This window comes from Centruroides vittatus, unplaced genomic scaffold (genome assembly GCF_030686945.1).
Source record: "Centruroides vittatus isolate TY-2023 unplaced genomic scaffold, ASM3068694v2 contig_546, whole genome shotgun sequence".
Lineage (NCBI taxonomy): Eukaryota > Metazoa > Arthropoda > Arachnida > Scorpiones > Buthidae > Centruroides > Centruroides vittatus.
Genome location: NW_027122322.1, coordinates 60134 through 81482, shown reverse-complemented (window position 1 = coordinate 81482; position 21349 = coordinate 60134). Strand labels below are relative to the sequence as shown.

Below are 21349 nucleotides of genomic sequence, written 5' to 3'. Positions count from 1 at the left end.
ATTCATTTAGTAGTAATATTCAAAAAATTGAAAATTAATTAATTTTATTAAAAAGTTATAAAAATTAATTAATTTTCAGGTTTTTGATTTTCATGTATTTTCAGATAAGTTTTATTTTTAATAACAGTCATTAAATTTTAGTTTAACTTTCTAAAGCAAAAATAGTACAAATAATTTAAGACAATTCCTGTTTATCAGTTAACTTGATAATCAATGAGTTTTTTGTTTAATATAAGCCTTTTATTTTTAAATTTTAAGGTTTCGTTAGAAACTGCTTTGCTCCAATGGGCCGATTATCGTTCTTCGGAAGCACGGTTGGTTCAATGGATAGATGAACATGACCAAAAATTAGAACGAATTAAAAAGATTCAAGTTTCACCAACATTTAAAGAAAATGCCACACAAAGAAGAGCAAGGTTACGAAAAACAAATGTAAATTCACTTTTTATAAATTTAATCATATCCATAAGAATTATTTACATAAAGTAATTAATTATGTTTAAATTCTTTTCATCAGAGCCTCGTTGCAGATATTGAATCATTTGAACCTATGATTCAATCGATGAGTACAAAAGCAGAACAACTTCAACAAACTCCTTCCAGCAGTATTACAGAAAAATACAAAACATTAGCCAAATCTGCAAAGGTTACTTTATTATTTTTCTTTCATACATTAACCATTAACTAAATATTTAAATATGAAAATTATAAAAGTATAATTTGTTAATTTATATGAACTTCTTACTTCGTATAAAAAATAAATGTGTACAAAATTTAGAAAAGATTTCCATGTTTTTTTAATGTTATTTGCTCATTGTTTCCTTTCTTCTGTTGAAAAGTGTAATGAAAATGTTTATTTTAAATAGATGACTGTTTTTATACAAAATGTGTGGATTCTTCATAGTAATCAAAGTTTATTTATGAATCTTTCAGAAAGACTATTGGATAATTTATGCTTTGTTTTGTATCTTTTTAACTCATTTTCTTCAGATACTTCCCAGCTTTTACAAAAATATTCTTCAAGTATCATTCAAAGTATCATTCTTCAAAGTATCATTCAGTTTCTGCTCGAGAGAACTCATCTTTGTTATTTCTAGAGGATCATACTTCTTTTTCTTCTTTTGTTAACCAGAAGGACTGCTCATGATGATGATTATCATAAGCAGTTGTTCAGTTAACAAAAGAAAAAAAAATACAATCTCCTAAATAAAATGTAAATCATATGGAAATAATGAAGATGAATCTCTTGAGCAAAAATTGAATGATAGTTTGAAAAATGTTTTTTGTCAAGTCTTTTTAACGTACAAATTAAATTTTTTTTGTTTCTTATAACTCTAAAAATGCAGATAATTGAACAGATCCATTTTAAAATTTTAAATGAAATCAAGTGTTTAAGCAATGCATATATAATCTTTGAACTATTAAATAAAAGTAATTTATTTAAAATTCTTAAATAATAACTTTTTGAAGTTAAGTGGATCCATTTGTGATTAGCCTTTAAAGTTACTAATATGTAATATCCATTATTAAAAGTTTGTATAACTTGATTATGCCAAGGAAACTATCTATATGCATCACTTTGTTTTTGTTATATAACACAATTTGACGAACACTTTTAAAAATATGGAACATATTTACTTTAAGTTGATTTAACCTTTTCTGGTCAGATGCACATTCATTCCAAGAAAGTATTTATCCCATCAAGTATATTTCAAAAATTAAGTTTTATAAATTCTTGTACAACATTTGACCTGAAAATATTAGTAATAAAGTTTAACAAAAGTGTTTGGTAATTGTATATTTTATTATAAAGTTTCAGTAACTTTTGAAGATAATTTTGCTTCATTTATAGGTAATATCAATTACAGCTATAATTATTTCTTTGTTTCTTGTAATGAAGGAATAATTCATATTTATTTTTAATCAGAATAAGTATAATATCTTGAAGATATATATATATTCTGGATTATTTTTACTTCATAAATTAGAAATTTTATCTATTAATGTAAATTTACTATAAAATTATGAATCAGCATTAAAGATAAACATGTGTCCAGAGAAATACATTATGGATAACAGTACATGAAGTGAAAAAACTTATTTTATAATTCTTTCAAAAGCATAAATTATGCAAACTATTTAAAATAAATAATATAAAAATGCATATTTATATAAATTGCAGAAATTTATTACCTTAAAAATAGAAAAATCAATCAAAATGAAAAACAATAATTTTGATATACCATATTTTATGGACTATAAGATGCTACGGACTATAAGACACACCTTCATTTTTAAGCAATTTTTAAAAAAAATACCTATAAGACGCTATAGACTATAAGACGCACCTGAATTTTGGAGGCAATTTTTCAAAGAAAAAAGTGCGTCTTATAGTCCGTAAAATATGGTAGTCTAAGCAATTAAATATCCATTTAACAGAAAATTTGTTTTTAATTAGTTTGTATTGTTAATTGAGGTTAAAATTCAGAAATTTCACAATGATTAAAGAGAGTTTTTAAATAACAGCACACCTAAAATCCAGAACAGAACAAAAATGAAACTAACACCTATATGCGATTTCCAGCAAATAACTGTAAAGTTCTAAAGTGGAATGATAGAACTTTTTTTTTTTGTTTCTTTTATTTCCTGATGAGGGCCTCTAAATAATGGCCAAACATTAGAACTTTACAGTTATTTGCTGGAAATCACATATATGTGGTAGAAAGTTTTTAAATAAAATTTATAATTTTTCATGTTAATTTTTTATAAAAGTAAAAGGACTTGACTTAGCATTTTAAACTGATTATGCATTTTTTGTAGATATTTTTGTTTGTTTTCAAATAAAAATTCTTTAAAAATCATTTAAAAATGTAAATAGCAATCCTTTTCAAAATCAGCTTTATCATCTCCAAACTAATTAAAAAATATATATATAATAACAATAAAATTTTCATTTATTTTTAAATAGATTTAATATTTTAAAATTTGATATGAATGAGCATCAGTTTATTTTTAATCAGAATAAGAAAATTATAAAACCCTATAATATCTTATATTTTGTTTTTTATTTTAAAATATTATTATAGTGTAAAATCATATTTGAACATTTTATAAATTTATGCATGTCATTTTTTAATTAAATAACAATAATGATTTTATTATATTAGGATTATCTGGACCAACAAAAATCACAAATGGATAACTTCCAAAAGTTTATGGATATTTGTAATGAATTTAATCGTTGGTTGAATACCGCCAAGGAAAAATATAGCAAGTGTGCTCAACCATCTGGGGATAGAGATGCTCTTAAAAGTAAAACCAAATTAATTAAGGTAAATTGTTTTTATTTAATATATTTTAATTCAAAAGCTATATCTCACTGTTTTTCTTATAAACTCTATCTTCAAAATTTGTTAATAAATTATATATTTGTTGCATATCATATAGAACTTCATGCATATTACTACATATGCTACTATATAAAATGATTAAAAATAACTTGTGAAGTATCAAACTATATTATATTATCAATAACAAATTGTAAATTTTTAGCATGGAATACACATCCAATATCTTTTACATAAGTTTTTAATTATCTTGAATAGAGAATAGAAATAAAAAATGTTAGAAAATACATTTTAAGAATAAGTCCTCATTGTTAATGAAAAAATATTAAAACTTTATGACAGTAATTCAATTTTTGTGGGCCTTTTGACACTTGCAGGCCCAGGGCTTAAGCCCTATTGGTCCCTATGTAGATCTGCTCCTGGTGACAATTACAATATATCCAAATAATACCAATTGCAACTCAAAGTCACTTAATCTTAGGGCCTTAACCTACTTAAAACTAGCATAAAGTAATTAGAAAGAATAGGATATAGGTAAATGAAAGAAAAGTTTATAGGAAAGAGGGTAGCCAAATCTAGACATATTTTGGGGTGTGGCAACAAAATTTCAGTTCCAATGTCCTCACGAAACAGGGTGCTGGATCTTCCTTATTCTGTTGGGATATTCCTAAGAATTTTCCCACTTTTGATTTTCCTTCAGTCTCCAGTTGAGACTTCTACTCTGTGATTTCTTTTCATGGTTCCAGCCGATGCCTCTAATGACTTGGAGCTCTCCCAGTTCACCTTCTCCCTGGACATCCAGCCAAAAAGTGCTCCTCATACGCCCCCGGTTTTGCCCTCAGGACTTTTTGCTTTCTATTGTCTGATTGGTTAGTCACCCACACCTGATACGAAGGGGTTGGATAGGAACATTCCAGAACTCAGAAGAACAAAAGAACTAAAGAGACAATTATTGCAAGATGTTTATATCATCCAAACTCAATTTAAAGGAGTTTTTATAGTGATCAAAATATAGGAATTCAAAGTATATTTGCACTAATTTTAAGAGACATAAAAATAGAACTCACGTATGGGCATGAAATATCCTAGCAGTGGCATTGCATTTAGTAGAAGAATGCATTTTAAGTTTTACTTCCCCAGCTATGTATAACAGAGGGAAAGTATGGAAATTGGTCAAAAAATGACCCCTCCCCAAGATTTTTACATCTTTGGACTTGGGGCCATGAAATGTCAAGAAATTTGGGGGTTTTTTCTTTATGTATGGATGTTAGTGTGTGTATGTGGCATGATTTTGTTACCTTTTTGAAACTTAATAACTCCTGTGCTTTTTGTCAAAAGTTTCCAAAATTTTGCAGGAAGGTTTGTGTAGTAGGTGCTATTAAATTTTGGTGATTAATGGTTGAAAGGATGTGGAGATAAAGGGGGTTCATGTGTCGTATCTCGAGTAGAGTCTGACTTAATGATTTTACTCCTTACTAGCATTTATAATTTTTTATAAACCTTATCTCTACCTGAAAATTGAGCTTTTTGCCACTTTATAATTAATAATATAAGACGTTTTTTAAATAAAATATCATAACAGATGGCACCACACACAATTTTAACTTTATTGGTGGGAAAGTAACTCATTGCTGGATTTTTTCAAATGGTTTATCAAAATAATGTAATTTACTACTTAACCATTACAAAATAAATTTAATTTCTTCTTTTCACAATTTTTTAGCAATTTATTTAGTAATTTTAACTAGTTTATCAAATTGATTTGTCATATTATAATTTATTCTGTTATTGATAATTTTTTTAAAATTTTTATTAGTCATTACAATCAGATTTAGATGAAGGATTGGATAAATTAAGGCAAATTACTAGATATGGTGAAATAGCAAAAGGAAGTTTTGTTGAAGAATCAGAAAAGGCAATGATAGATGAAGAAATGGCAAAATTGCAAGAAGATTATGAAGAATTCAAGGAAAATGTTAATAATATCAAATCTGCCTTAGATGTGAGTGCAGCAAAATGGAATGAATACGATGAACAGTTTTCAAAATGCTCAGGTCTTCTGGATGAAATGGAAGCTAAGGTTCAGTCCTGTCGAATACTTCAAGCAGATCTGAATGGAAAACGAACAAAATTAGAAGAATTTCAGGTAAGAATTGTATATCATTTTTAATATAATATATGGCATTTTATGATATTTATTAGAAAATATATAAATTTTGCAAACAAGCATTTTTGATTAGCATACATTCAGCTGGCATTCTTACATTTTACAAACTATTTTGGAAATATGAAAAAAATAAAAGTAAGAACTATTTCTCAATGAAGAAATGCATATAAATGACTTTAAAAATTAATATATTTAATAAATTTAACATTTTTTTGGAACTATAATGCTTTTGTGTTTAAAAAATCTGTGCAACACTGTTTTGTATGGATACCAAAAAGCCTTTAATAAAAATGCTTTCAGTTTCAGTTGAGCCATCTTCAGTTCTTGTATTATATTAATTTATTGATTTGAATAATAATTGTCATAAATTAATTATCAACGAGTATTTTTGATGTGCATCACTGATATTGCAAAATTATGACAAAATCTGATGATTTTAACATTTATACTATTAAACTGATACCCAAGATTTGAATTAATTTGTCATAAATTTAACTATCAGATTAATAACAAATTAATACAAGAAAGGATGCATAAATATGTTACGTATATGATTACAATAAAGATATCATCTTATACCATTTATTTAATTTTTTTTACTTGCCAGATGAAATGCTGAGACATGACTATACATTAAAAATAAATTTGAACCTTAAAATTTTTTGGAAATGTATTAATATAATTATATCTTTTTAGGGCCATTTACAAACAATTTTTGATTGGCAAGGAGAATTTGACATTCTAAATGTTAAAGCACAAATGCTATTAGAGACATATTCAGATTCAAGTATTTCAAATGCATTTACTCAACTTTCTGCAAGATACAATGCTCTGCTTTCTGTGGCAAAGGAAACAATGCATCGTTTAGAACAACACTTCCAAGAACATCAGCAACAGCAGTGTATGCTTGGTGAATGCGTCAAAATAATAGAATCATCTCGTGAACGACTGAATGAATGCAAGCTTTCCGAAGATATTGATGATTTGAATGCTAAACTTAATACTATAAAAACTCTTGCTGGAAATATGGAGCAAGTCCAAAATAAAGTGAGATATACCCTTGAACTAACAGACAAAGTTATACTTAATACTGATTCATCTGGAGTAATCAATATAAAAGAAGATGCAGAAAAACTTAAAAATGATTTTGATACTTTAGTTCAAGATATATCAAACATCAGATCACAGATAACAAATAAGATAAGTGAATTGGGTGAATTTTATAAAATATTAAAACAATTTCAAGCATGGATGCAAGAAATTGAAGATGAAATCAATACGTGTAATAAAAAAGAAACTTCTGTTTTACCGGAAAAGAAACTGCTATTAGAAAAATATCGGAATATCATGAAAGATATGGAAAATCACGAAAAATCATATCTTCGTCTCGAATCAGATTTCAAAGAAGGTATCCACAAAAATCCAGAAATAATCGATTTAACTCAAAAATATAATGATTTGTTAAATACCGTAAAAGGTAAAATTGTATCTCTTGAAGAAGAAGTTAAAAAATGCGAGCAATATAAAGTTTCTCAGGCAGAAGCAGAAAATTGGTTGCGAGATACTAAATTAAAATTACAGAAATGTAGTGAATGTGTAGGAGAAAAACAAATTGTACAAAGCAGATTGAATGAGTATAACAAAATTGAAAAAACTCTTCCAGCCGGACATGGTCTTGTTCAGAAAGCTTTAAGTTTAGGAAATGAAATTAAAGGTGTGATATCTGGACAAGGTGAAGAACAATTGTCTCAAGAACTTGAACAATTGAACTTGTTATGGGAGAAAGTACAGTCTCTTTCTAAAGAAGTAGCAAAATTGTTAGACAATTGTTTACATTGCTGGACAGAATTTGAAGCAGTATATTGTAAAATGCAAGAATGGCTTTCTAGATTTGAAATGATTGTCAAGAAGGCACTTGACTCACCACCCACTCAAGGAGAAGAATTTAAACACCTTGAAAACCTACAAGTAAGTAATATGATAATTATGTATTTTTAATTAAAAACTATTGCTTAAAATCAGTTTGTAAACTTTGTAAAGTTTAACGCAAATAAATATGAAATTTATTTTTCTACCTTAAATAATTAAAAATATATTCAAAATTCAATTATTTTTTAAATAATAAATTTTTACACAGTCGTTATTAGAAGAAGCAAATACAAATAAATCGAAAATGGAAGAAGTTAATGAACTCTGCGAAACTCTCATAGAAGTAACTTCATATACGGCAGTGCGTGATAAAACTATAAATCTTTCCAATCGATATTCATTGATTGTAACAAATTTGAATGTAAGTTTAACTTTTCTATTATAGTAAATTAGATTTTTAAGAATTTTCAAGATCTGTATTATAAAAATATTTTTAAACTGAAATTTATTTGTTGAATTTTTATAATTAACTATTTAATATTATTTATATTTCTAGGAAGCATTATCAAAATTGCAAAAAGTATTAAGCAATCAAAATGAATTTACTAAAGCAAAGGAAGAATATATGCAATGGTTTGAACCAAATAAGGCTAGATGGGAACAAAACAAAGATCATAAAGTGGACCAGACTAAACTTACTGAAAGGCTTCAAATTCTTAAGGTTTTAAAACTTTTGCTAATTCTTTGATAAAATTTGTTTGTTATAGTTTTATCCTTTCATAAAACCATATCTATTTTTATTTTATATATCAAAAACTTATATAATTCCTTCAATATATGATAACTTGTTATGTTTTAATTTATATAAAAGAAAATTTAAATTAATAAAAGGTATTATTCTGGAAATAATCAAATCATTTATTAGTAATAAGATAAGAAACTTGTTACAAAGTGAAAGATACATAGTATGTAAATCAGTTGACCACTCAGCAGTGAGCGACAAATATATTCGTCAAGGGCAATCGTGTGGCAGTAGTGAGGGACGTATATATTTGCTAAATTCTTTTGGGGGGTATTGCCAAAAACTAGCCAAAAACTATCACGAAGAAAAAAATTCCCATAAAAAATGAATTATGTAACTGTGAGGTTTGCCGAACGACTGCGTTAGTCAGAATGTCGCGCGGTCACGATCCACGTGTGGGAGTGAAAGAAACTCTCAAGAGACAGGTTTTCATTCGTAACCCGTTTATATAACAAAAGGTGCTTACAACTACAATATACTTTTATCAGCGGCGGCGTTCGAGTCTTCTGGGCCTTCTCTCGGAATCGAAAGTCCACAAGAAAAGTCCTCCGATGTTTCGCAGGAGTATGATGGTCCCGGGGCGCACTGTTCAGCTTCTCGAGGGAAAGTTCCGGACGTAGGGACGATCACGATTACAGGTGACAAATCCAAGGGAGTGGATGATCTTCCAAAAGAGATGTAATCCAACTGTCGAAGATCACGGGAAAAAAATCCCGTCGTACAATCGCGAGACAAAGCTCTAAGAGCCAAGAACCGAGAGGACTAATAACCGAGAACGTCACATCCCTTTTTCTCAGGGTTTTTATAACTTTCTTTTGAGTCCCAGATCGAACATTCCGATAGGTCGATGTCGATTTGCCTCCGCTCTCTAATTGGTCCCCCCCTCGTTACGCATTGTAACGAGATCGGAACCCCGGTCGTCGGATGAGTCAACATCGACTGACAATTCGATTCCTACCGAAGATGTTCGATCTAAGTACTCAAATTCATCTATTGTTTCAACCTGAGAAGAATAACTTTCTCAGAAATTTCTACAGACATGTCCTTTTATGGACATGTAATATTCACTTTTCGTTTAACTATTTTTTTTTCTTGTCTGACGGTTTCTTTTTACAACGTTAATTTATAATAACAACAATTATTATTATTTGCTTCTATACAAAAATTACAAAAAAAAAATTTTCTTATTTGCACAAATAGTAGGCCCACCTCCGAAGCTTCACAGGGCTCTCCGCCATTTTTAAAATGTTGCTGTGGAGTAGCGACATTTTACCTGAGAGCGTTGTACGCTGTCAGTTCATTCTCCGCTTGCTTTTCTCGCGCCCGTTTGGTTTCGCGTGACATCACATGACTATATCCGAAGGTTTCTACAAATGATCAAATAACAATCACGGTTACATCGAATAACAAATTTTTAACAAATTATAAATTTTTCCGACAATTTTAACTTTTACATTTAAGTTCTATGCTACATTTCTTTCCTTTTTTTTGTGCAACGTTTACGAACATTTGGTGTTGTATTTAATTCGATTTGAACATTTAAATTACATTTGTCGGTACGCAAACATTTTATGTTTGTAGACTGAGCAATTCATAACAATCACCATATTCCATTTCCATTTCTGAAAAAGCCGAAAAAGGGGTTTTAAAATTGAATATGTCCACGTTTCTTTTCAGGTTCTTGGGAACACAAACAGGGATTCGATATTTAGTTCAATCGGTCTGTCACATGCAAAATGTAGAAGCTACTTCCGACGCACGTGGACATGTAGAGTCCGAAGATCACGTGTCATCTGTAGGTGTGCTTTTCTTCCTTTCTCTCGAAGTTTTCCAACAAAAAGGTTTTTCTTCCTTTTTTGGACATTTGGAGTGGACTACTCCATTTCCGTTCTGAATCGTATGAGTATGATGGGGTGTCTGCACAGACAGTGAAAGTTTGTGTGTTCCCCATTTTCTCCTCAGACATACCAGTTTTCTAGATGTCAGTCTTCTGAACAAGAGACAGTTATCTGTCATCAGAGTTGATGCAGATTACCACTAATCGAGGTCATGTAGTTCGAAGATGACAATTTCTTCAATTTTGACTCATTCTGTTGAAAGTTCGACGTTTCTTGGACCTTTTCTGATGATGATTTCAACTTTCTCTTTTCGAATATCGTCATTTTCTTCCGAATCGGTTCTTTTGACGGTTGCTTTGGTTGTGACAGACAGTTGTTTTGCACGCGTTTAAAAATGGGAGGGAAAAATTTTCCTCATATTCCGATTATATAAATTACTCAATCTATGACAGATATTTGCGCTCGTGTTTCTCTCGCGACAATTTTAAACTCGTAAAACGCTGGTGTACACAGAAAATTTCACGTTCAAGGTTTACAAAGTTGACATAACTAATAGTTCTGGGTTCGCGACATAAAAATAAAAATCCCGTTTTTTTGCCTCTAATCAAAACTTTCATTTATATTTTAATCGTCAATGACTCCTCCTCTTTTTCTTATGATAGTCTCTTTTGCTGGGTGATAGAGACTACCATTTACAATCTTTGAAGAGTCCGATAGGTGTAGGTGGCGGCAAGCGCTCATGACCCTGGCTTTGTGGTAAAGTCCTACTTTTTTCCGCGTCTGTTCCCATCGCGTCAATCGGTAGTGTGATTTTTGACGAGGTCGGAAGAACCCATGGATATTCTTGCACAGATCCCCGACTTCTAAGGGCATAATTATGTGAAGGTTGTGCAGTGGATGTCTGTTGGTTGCGTACTAGCGTTTCTGTTGTGTCTAGTTGGTCCGGCTGAATTGATTCTAAAATAAATTCATCCCAAGGGTCTCTAGATATAGGCAACTGATGTTCTGAGGCGGATGACTCGGTAGCCTTTGCTTCGGACTTAGTTTCGTCCGTCGCAAAAGATCCGAATTCCATACGCGCCAAAGCGGGCTTCATCCGGTTAGCGTGAGTGTGCATCCTTTTCCCGTTATGCACATGCTGGACGATAAAGTCGACCGGACTTGTCTCCGCTACTATCCTATAGGGTCCTTGCCATCTTGGAGCTAGTTTTCGCTTTAATCCCGATGGAACCGTTACTTCCGTTACGAAAACTCTGTCGCCTATAGAAAATTTGTAGGGCTTATTCCTTCGCTGTTGATACGCATTTCTATCCAGTGCGGCTTTTTCTGCATGTTCTTGGGCCAGCTTGTGTGCTATCGCTAGTCTCGCCCTCAGTTCGCTTGCATAATTTTCGCTAATATCGTAACTCGGTCGGTTGGGTTCAGTTACGACATCAAATGGATAAATTGGGTCTCTTCCGTACACTAAATAATATGGCGTCTCGTTGGTACTGGAATGAACGGTGGTGTTGTACGCGAATAGGGCGTAAGGAACCATTTCATCCCAATTGCGCTGGTCTTTATCTACATAATGCGTTAGTATATCTATTAAGGTTTTGTTTAAGCGTTCCACCATGCCGTTGCATTGTGGGTGGTATGCAGTGGTGAGAAGTCTTTCTATGTGCAAGAGATCACAAACTTCTCGCATCATTTTCGAAGTAAAATTTGCACCTCTATCAGTCAATAATTGTTTGGGGACTGAATGTCGTAAGATCACTTGTGTAACGAACGCTTTGGCGACGGTTTTAGCAGTAACGTCTGGTAATGGCACTGCTTCTGCCCATCTAGAAAAGTGATCTACAAAAACTAAGAGATACTTGTTGCCATTATTAGAGGTAGGAAAAGGACCTTGTATGTCTAAAGCTGTTCTCTCAAATACCTTTGTGATTTTAGGGAATGTTTGTAAGGGAGCTTGATGTCCGTGTAGAGGACGTCGTCGCAAACTACATTCCTGACACGTCTGGCAATAATGTATGATGTCTTTGTTCATTTCGGGCCAATAAAACTGCGTCTGTAATTTTTTTCTCAGCTTCTTCGCGCCTAAGTGTCCCGAACTTGGAATATCGTGGAACAACTTCAAAACGTATTCGACCAAAGTTTTAGGGATGACTAATCTGTCCCAAGTTTCGTTTCTTTCCGGGTTTGTCTTTCTATGATATAAGATTTGATCTGCGTCTAAATAAAATTCGCTACTCATCTGTGTTCAGACCCTGTTCCGACGGGGATAGGTTTTCTGTTAGGCGTCGTCTGATTTCCTTACAAAAAGGGTCCTCCGATTGTTGTTCCCGAATCTGAGCCTTACTATATATTGGGTGCATCTCAATTATTGGAGCTATAGGTACTCGACTTAATGCGTCCGCATTAGCGTGTGCTTTTCCTGGACGGTGTATGATCTCAAACTGGTACTCTTGTAATGCTAAATTCCAACGACTCAGCCTTGAACTTTCGTCTTTGACGTTGATTAGCCATCTAAGCGGTCTGTGGTCAGTTATGATTTTAAATTTTCTACCATAGAGATAAGGTCTAAAATATTTTATTGCCCATATAACTGCTAGACATTCTTTTTCTGTTGTACTATAGTTTCTTTCGGCTTCCTTGAGTAACCGACTAGCATAGGCTACAGGGAGTTCACCCCGCTCGTCTTCCTGCGATAATACGGCTCCAATTGCAGTGTTCGATGCGTCGGTTGCCAAAATAAAAGGACTACCAAAATCTGGTGATCGCAAAAGGGGAGCAGACACCAAAATTTCCTTAAGCCTTTCAAACACCTCTTCGTGTTCTTTGGTCCAGTGAAATTTGTTATCTGCCTTTAGCAGGTCTGACAAAGGCTTAGATATTCTTGCATACTGAAAAATGTGCCTCCTATAGTATCCCGTTAATCCTAAAAAGGCCCTCACCTCACGCTCATTGCTTGGTCGAGGGAAGTTTTTCACGCATTCGATCTTCGAGGGGTCGGGTCGAATCCCTTCTTCCGAGATTTCGTGCCCTAAAAATTTTATCTGTCGCTTCATAAAACTGCACTTTTTTGGCTTTAGTTTTATTCCAGCACTTGCTAGGCGTTGAAAGACGAGTTCTAAGCGTTCTAGATGCGAGTCAACGTCAGAACTAAACACCATGATATCGTCCATATAGACTAAGCAAATTTTGTGTTTTAGACCCGTTAATATCAGATCTGCAAGCCGTTGAAAGGTTGCAGCTGCATTACAAAGTCCCATAGCCATCCGGTTAAATTGGTAATGTCCTGATGTGGTACTGAATCCGGTCTTTTCCTTCGTGTCGGGATTCAGGGGTAGCTGCCAATACCCACTTAAAGTGTCCATTGTGGAAAAATACTTTGCCTTCCCAAGTAAGCTTAATGACTCCTGGATGAGGGGCAAAGGGTAAGGATCTATTTTTGTTACTTTATTTAATTGCCTAAAGTCCACCACAAATCTCCAATTTCCATCACGTTTCTTTACCAAAAGAGCTGGTGCCGACCACGGGGAGCTGGACGGTTCGACTACCCCGCTGTTCACCATTTCGCTTACTAGATTATCCATTAATTCCCGCTGAGCATACGGAATGCGATAAGGAGCACGATATATTGGTGCACTGTTTCCTGTTTCTATTGTATGTTGAATTAAATCGCAATACCCTAAGTCAAAGTCGTGCTTTGCAAATACTTGCTGATATTTGTATAATAAATCAATTAAAGGGGTTAATTTGTCCTTACCTACTTCCTTCAAATCAAATAAACTAGCAAATTGGGCTCTGGTCATGGGATTCTCTTCCACCCGAGATATCCTATCTTGTTTCGCCTCCTCTTTTGATTCTTCTTCCGCTTGAAAGTACGCGCCTACTTTACTTCCTCGTTTTAGCTTTAGGGGCTGCGTGCTTACATTCATTATCCTTATGGGAACAGTTCCGTTTTTGGGGACCTTCACTAACACGTTAGCGACTATCAGATCCTCCCTTTCAAGTGGACATGGTTCAACTACACCTATCTGTCTATTAACGTGCTTGCCACATACTCTCCCTTCTATAACGACTTCTGACCGAGGGGGAATGGTGGAGTCATTCTTTGCTACCACCACTCTCTGGTCATTTTCCTTTTGACTGCTCTTTTCTACAACTCTTCGCTCTAAATTTTTTTTGTTTTCTTTTCGTTTTTTTCTTTTACTCACTTTGCTACCCTCTCTAAAATCGTTTGTTCGGGTTAAATCCCTCAAATCTCCTTGACATAGACTATCCTTCCCGTTCTTTTGTCTTTCTACCATTGCAAACTCGCTGTCATTCTTACTCATGTTACGTGGGTTATTAACATTATTATGAAGGTTCGCTAATCCCCAGAATGTAACTTCGTTACCGCTAGGGAAAATAAGCTTCGCGTTTTTTATCGAAATCGTAAGGTCGTATTTCTCAATCACGTCTCTACCTAGGATCCCGTCATTAGGTTCTGTTATTTTGGGGTCCACTACATAACAATCGTGTCTAAAATTCAATTGCCCGATTCTAAATGCTAAATCGAATTTTCCGAGCGTCTCTATTGTGTGTCCTGTGACACTAAGTAACTCTACCTCTCTGGTTTCAGCTTTCTTTAACTCGCGTAAGTTCGAAAAGAAATCTTTTGATATCAAAGAAACTGCCGCGCCTGTGTCTATTGTTAATTTCGCTCTTTTATTTTCGATTTCACAAACTAACGTGCAAGGGGGTAAATCTTCATTTATAAATTTAGATTCTCCGACACCCGATAAACAAGTAGCTTCGCGCGGATAATCTACTATTTGCTCTAAATCTCGACGCTGTTCTTTTGCTTTCACCGAAGTTATTCTACTTCCGTCTCGATTAAACCTTACACTATCTTTATTTAACTCCTGTGATACATTATTTGTTTGCCGAAGGCTTTCCTCCGGACTGGGCAACGCTAAGTATTTAGGAAAGGTCGCGTTATCTAAGGCCCGCTCGGCATTAGGGTCGTTTACGAACCAGCCTTGCGCGTAACGCGTCGGGTTAAAAGGCAAATATTCAGAGTTCTGATCATCCCTAGGTCCTATCTGTCTATACTGTTCTCGATAGACTGGCATTTGTTCCCGATATCGCGGCGAAAACGGATTATTTATAACAGGAACCTGCCATTCTGGAGTGTTAGGGTTTCCTCTCCACTCCCCTCGATTGGGCGGAGGGAAGGTATCTTCTCCATACCAATCGGGTAGTGGGGGCGACGCATAAATTCTACTGTCTAACCAATTTGAAGTAGATCGCCGATAATTTGTTGGTCTCCATTCGAAATTCGGCCTAAAAGGAAATGAATTATATCCGGAGTATCGTCTAGAAGGAATCTGGGCAGAATAATTCACTGACGATCGGTTATTTGTAGGAAAACGCGGTTGTTGTAAGCGCTGCGGCTGCGCGAATCGGCATTGAGAGCTCGAATAGGTATTGGGATTACCTACTTCCTGTCTCCCTCGTAACGCGGGTGATGGCATTCGTCTATTTTGTTTGGATTCTCCTGCTCGCGTACTAGTTGTTTGCGCTGTCGAGGACCGATTGTCTAATCTCTTCCCTAACGTTTCTATCTGTTTAGCGATTTGACTTATTTTCGCTTCTAATGCATCTTCCTTATGGGGTTTTGTCTCGTCGGCTTTCGTTGGGGAATTCTCTGCAGACTCCTCTACGTTTCCTATATAATTCCGCTGTTTGTTAGTCAATTGCTCTATTGTTTCCTCTCTTATCGCTATTTTTAACGCTTCCGAAAATGTAGCTGGGTCATGGGTCATTACGTTACGTTTCATTTTTTCATTTAAGCCGTGCAAGAATTGAATGCGGAGCTTCTCGTCCAATTCCTGTTGCTGACACCGTTTGATAATGGCATTTTCTTGCTCGTTTGACCCGGTTCGATCTACAATTATCGCGCTAACTAACGTTTGTAACCTAACGGCGAATTCTTGAACTCTTTCATCTTTGCGTTGCGTACACGCGTGGAATTTCTGTACCCTAATAGAATATGGTTCTCGGTCAAATCTACTTATCATTAAGCGTTTAAAGCTTGCGTACTCCGTTACTTCCTTCATTTGGAGGTCGCGCCACGCAAAATCTCTCGCTATCCCTGTTAGTTTACACTTAGCAATGCTTAAACATTGTCTAGGGGTCCAACCTGCTAATCCTGCGACTTCCCCTAACGTATCGAAAAAATCTGTTACGCGCCCCGCGTCTCCCGAGTAGGTAGGTATCATCCCACTAAAGGCTGAAAGGGCGCTAATCGAGCCGCCTCCTAGGTCGCGAGTCGGCGCTGGAAAACCTGTCTCTGTTTCCATGGTTCTTTCCCACTTTTCTCTCGGCTGCCTCAACAATTATTGTGGGACTGAAATTGTTTGCAATTGTTGCAAAAATAATCAAAATGATCCCGCTTTCTGACACCAGTGTGAGGTTTGCCGAACGACTGCGTTAGTCAGAATGTCGCGCGGTCACGATCCACGTGTGGGAGTGAAAGAAACTCTCAAGAGACAGGTTTTCATTCGTAACCCGTTTATATAACAAAAGGTGCTTACAACTACAATATACTTTTATCAGCGGCGGCGTTCGAGTCTTCTGGGCCTTCTCTCGGAATCGAAAGTCCACAAGAAAAGTCCTCCGATGTTTCGCAGGAGTATGATGGTCCCGGGGCGCACTGTTCAGCTTCTCGAGGGAAAGTTCCGGACGTAGGGACGATCACGATTACAGGTGACAAATCCAAGGGAGTGGATGATCTTCCAAAAGAGATGTAATCCAACTGTCGAAGATCACGGGAAAAAAATCCCGTCGTACAATCGCGAGACAAAGCTCTAAGAGCCAAGAACCGAGAGGACTAATAACCGAGAACGTCACATCCCTTTTTCTCAGGGTTTTTATAACTTTCTTTTGAGTCCCAGATCGAACATTCCGATAGGTCGATGTCGATTTGCCTCCGCTCTCTAATTGGTCCCCCCCCTCGTTACGCATTGTAACGAGATCGGAACCCCGGTCGTCGGATGAGTCAACATCGACTGACAATTCGATTCCTACCGAAGATGTTCGATCTAAGTACTCAAATTCATCGATTGTTTCAACCTGAGAAGAATGACTTTCTCAGAAATTTCTACAGACGTGTCCTTTTATGGACATGTAATATTCACTTTTCGTTTAACTATTTTTTTTCTTGTCTGACGGTTTCTTTTTACAACGTTAATTTATAATAACAACAATTATTATTATTTGCTTCTATACAAAAATTACAAAAAGAAAATTTTCTTATTTGCACAAATAGTAGGCCCACCTCCGAAGCTTCACATAACAATAAAAAAGACTTTTCTTTACTAGACATAACTGTTTACAAAATCTTTTTCCGAAACAGTAATGAGAAAAAAAACATGAAAAAATACTTTAAAAATTTCCCACATTTCTTCTCCACAACTAAGTGGTAGTGCCACATTTGACTATTCCACTGTTGAAAGGTTAATAAAATTGACACTGACATGCAGAAAAACACCTTACATACTTACTCCAGCAATGTTTAATAGAAATTACAAATGTTTTTGGCTGCATTGAGAGGCCTTCAAGTAAAAAAGCTGTTCCATAGATTTACTTTACAAGAGGAGGGCCTCTCAATTTGGTCAAAAACATTTGTAATTTCTATAAAACATTGTGCTGGAGTAAGTATGTAAGGTGTTTTTTGCATGTCAATACCATGTGAACTGTTCAAGTATATTGGTTAATTAAATCAGTTTACAAAATGTTAATATGATGATGATTTATCTTCAAAACAATATAGAGTTATCTGACATAAGAAAATCTTTTTGGCAAATAAAGAGACTAATTTTTCACTATTGATTTATTCTCTAACAATAGACTTAAAAAAAAGTTATTTAAATTATACTTTTGATATCTTGATAAGTCACTTAATTTCAATAAAAAATCTTAGGATACATTAAATTGAAATATTTAAAGCATTTTATATTTCTTCTGTTCCCTAGAGAATTTTACACAGTTTATCAATAAGTATATTGCTAAAAAATTCTTTTAGTTAAACTAATAACAATGGTCTGTAGAAAAAGCAATATAAACATTACCTATATATAATGAATATTTATTCAATTTTAACTGAATTAAAAATCTCTACATTTATTTCAATGTTCATTAGTAGATAATTAGCTTTCAAGGGATTTTTAGAATATTAATATACCATGGATGATAAACTAATCGAAATAAAGAATTTTAGTCCTATATAACACATTGAGAGAATGCAGTTTTCATTAATAAAATAATAATCTTGTTAAATTTTGTCCACGAAAGATTTTTATCTATTGATACTTTATCACATTGTTTTATCATTACTGATGAAGAAATTCTATATTTAAATCATTACTTTGTTTTAGTTTGTAATAAAGCCTAGTCTCTTTAAAGTAAAAGGAAAATTTTGAAATCTTATATTATACATTGAAGTGTATAGAAGTGAAGCAACTAAAACAAAATTCACTTGAACTAATGTGATCATTGAGCAGTATAGCCAAAAAATGTCTATTATTTGTACATAATGCGTCACATGATCTACTCACAATGACTTCCGATTGTTGTTTTGGATATCAAGTATAAAATGCCATCAATTGTAAGATGTATCTCTATTTTGTACAAGAATAAAAATAGGTAAAAAGGTGCATTTTAGAATTGAAGAAATTTAGTATTGTTAAGTTAATATATATATGTTCAAAAATTTCTGAACTAAATTTGTAAAATAATAATTCTGAATAGTTTCAGAGTTTCAGAATTTTTAATAAATTTGAAGACTTTTTTATTATGTTTTTGCAAATTATTAAAATAAATTATTATATAATGTTTCATATGTTATTTATTTAGGATATTTCTTCATCTCTTTCAATTGGTCAACATCTTATGACAGTTGCATGTGAAGCTGGAGCTAGAACACTTGGCATATTACCTGAAAATGTCCAAGTTAGCGTACGATTAGACATGGAAAATATGAGAAATGAATTTGCCACTTTCAGCGAACAGATTAGTGAAGCAGTGTGTCTGTTTACATCAATATGTAATAGAATACAAGAATTTACCCGTAACAGTAAAACATTTAAGGACTGGTTAAATGATATTGAAAGAAAGTTGAAAAACAATTTGTTTACTAAAGGAGATATGATAGAAATTCGAACACTGAGAGAACATTATAAGGTAAATAATTTAATTTCCTAATTAACTAATTAGTTTCTAGAAAATCATTTGTTAAGCAAGTTTTCCTATTTTCAATTAAGTTCACTGTCATAAATTGAAATTACATTTGAGGAAATACAGTTTGAAAGGGAACAATATACACAGAAGTGGCCAAACAAAAAATATGGAATTTCATAGTCATAATAGTCTTTTATAACTAATATAATATAAATATTCTATTATGACAAGCAAAGAATTGTAGGGGACATCCATTTTAATTATATGTATAGTTTTTGAACTACTTTTGACTTCTCCCCTCTCTGTTTTGTACAATGATGTAATTTTAGCAGATCCCTTTTCCTTTAATTACATGTACAATACAATAGTTCATGGACCTTCCCCTCATGTTGAAGAAATGACTTAAGAAAAAAGTTCTGTAAAAATTTTCTAATTAATCTTTACTTCACTATTACTTTAATAAATAATAGTAAGGTTTTTAATTCATGGGTCACTACTATACAAATTTAATTAGATTTTTAATCTTACATGAGACATTTTCCATAAGTTGACCCATATTCAATACAGATTGCTATTTGTTAGAATACAAATGTCAAACAGCAAAAAATTACTCTTTCTGTTTAAATGTAATACTTTTACATATACATATACTAAACATCTTTTAGTTGCCAAGAGAAATATTTAATTCAAAACAAACATTTTCAGCTGATTTACAGGCCATATTCAGGTAGAAAAACGTGATCGGAACTAATACATTCCATAAATGGAATACAAAATTCAAATTAAAAATTTAAATAGCCAATTGAATACAAATACATATAATAGTAATACTTTTACTTAATATACACTTGCAGTTTAAATATGTTAAACTGCTTTTATTTTATTTTATAATCTTAGTTGAAGTTTTATTTTTATAAATTACATCTTATATAATTACTGTAGAATTTACTAAATTAAAAGCTACAATAACCAATAGTAATTAAAATAAGTAGTAAACTCCATACTTTTTTGTGTGTTTTAAAAACTTATTTAGGTCAATTATTTAACTTTGTATGTTTCATATTCTAAATTTTAAATTTGAAAATAAATTATTTTTAATATAAAACATATTTAAATACATAAAATTGCTCTTATAATCAAGGCTAGTTTGATTTTCTAGTAGTAAATTTGTTTTAATTTAAAAATATGTAAAAATAACTATAAAACAAAGTTGTGTATAAATTTCGTATAACCTTAGATTATTTAGATGATCATCAATAGAATAAAATAGGTCAAATATAAATAAATTTATTACTTAGAAATTAGAGAAATTTTGAATTATTTAGATGAAAAAAATTAAATGTTATTTTACTTTTTTAAGCAAATTGAATCAGATATTCAACAACACAAACCACTTTTGGCTGAATTAAAGAATGAGGCTAACGAACTTCTTCAGAAAATAGATGAAGATAAAATGAGTAAAGAGTTATGTGAATTTTCCGAGAGGTTGTCAGCAGATGAATACCGTTGTAAAGTATGTAAAAATTTTCTGTTACAAAAATAATTCTTTAGATAAACAGTATTAAAAAATAATTATGTAATTATAATAGTTATTTATTAATACCTTAAGCAATAGAACAAAGAAAAGAAAATCTTAGAGAAATTGCAATGATAATTTTATATTTAATATGTTATCAGCCTGTTTATATGTAACTAAGTAGTTTTCGTAATGATAATTTTAATTTATTTCAGGAACTTCTTAGCCAGTTAGAATATGAAATGAAAAATATTCAAAATTATCAACAATCACTGCAAGAAACTGAAAAATGGCTTCTTCAAATGTCATTTCATTTAATGTCGCACCATTCACAGCAGATTAACAATTTGGCTCAAACTCAGGATGAAATTCAAAAACATGGGGTAACATTTTACTGTTTATAAATAGAACAGAAGTTTGCTTATAAGAATTATTATATTTTTATTTTGTTTTTTATTTTATGTTTCTCATTTTATTAAACATTTATAATAACTACAATAGTTTGTGCAAACTGTTAGCATTAGATATACAGTAGTTTAAAATAATAATCATTTATTGCAAATATTTTGAAACTACTGAGAAATATTTTCAGATGTACAA

The 21349-nt window shown here is 32.6% G+C and overlaps 1 protein-coding gene across 1 annotated transcript in view; it reads left to right on the top strand.

The window, feature by feature from the left end:
- LOC136978534 (muscle-specific protein 300 kDa-like) overlaps positions 1–21349 on the top strand; it is a 232983-nt gene that overhangs the window by 173618 nt on the left and 38016 nt on the right. The window contains 10 exon segments of the mRNA XM_067274254.1: positions 259–432; positions 518–646; positions 3168–3332; positions 5164–5493; positions 6211–7482; positions 7652–7804; positions 7940–8104; positions 18910–19236; positions 20594–20746; positions 20965–21132. Of these exon segments, the coding sequence (XP_067130355.1) occupies positions 259–432; positions 518–646; positions 3168–3332; positions 5164–5493; positions 6211–7482; positions 7652–7804; positions 7940–8104; positions 18910–19236; positions 20594–20746; positions 20965–21132 (3036 nt within the window).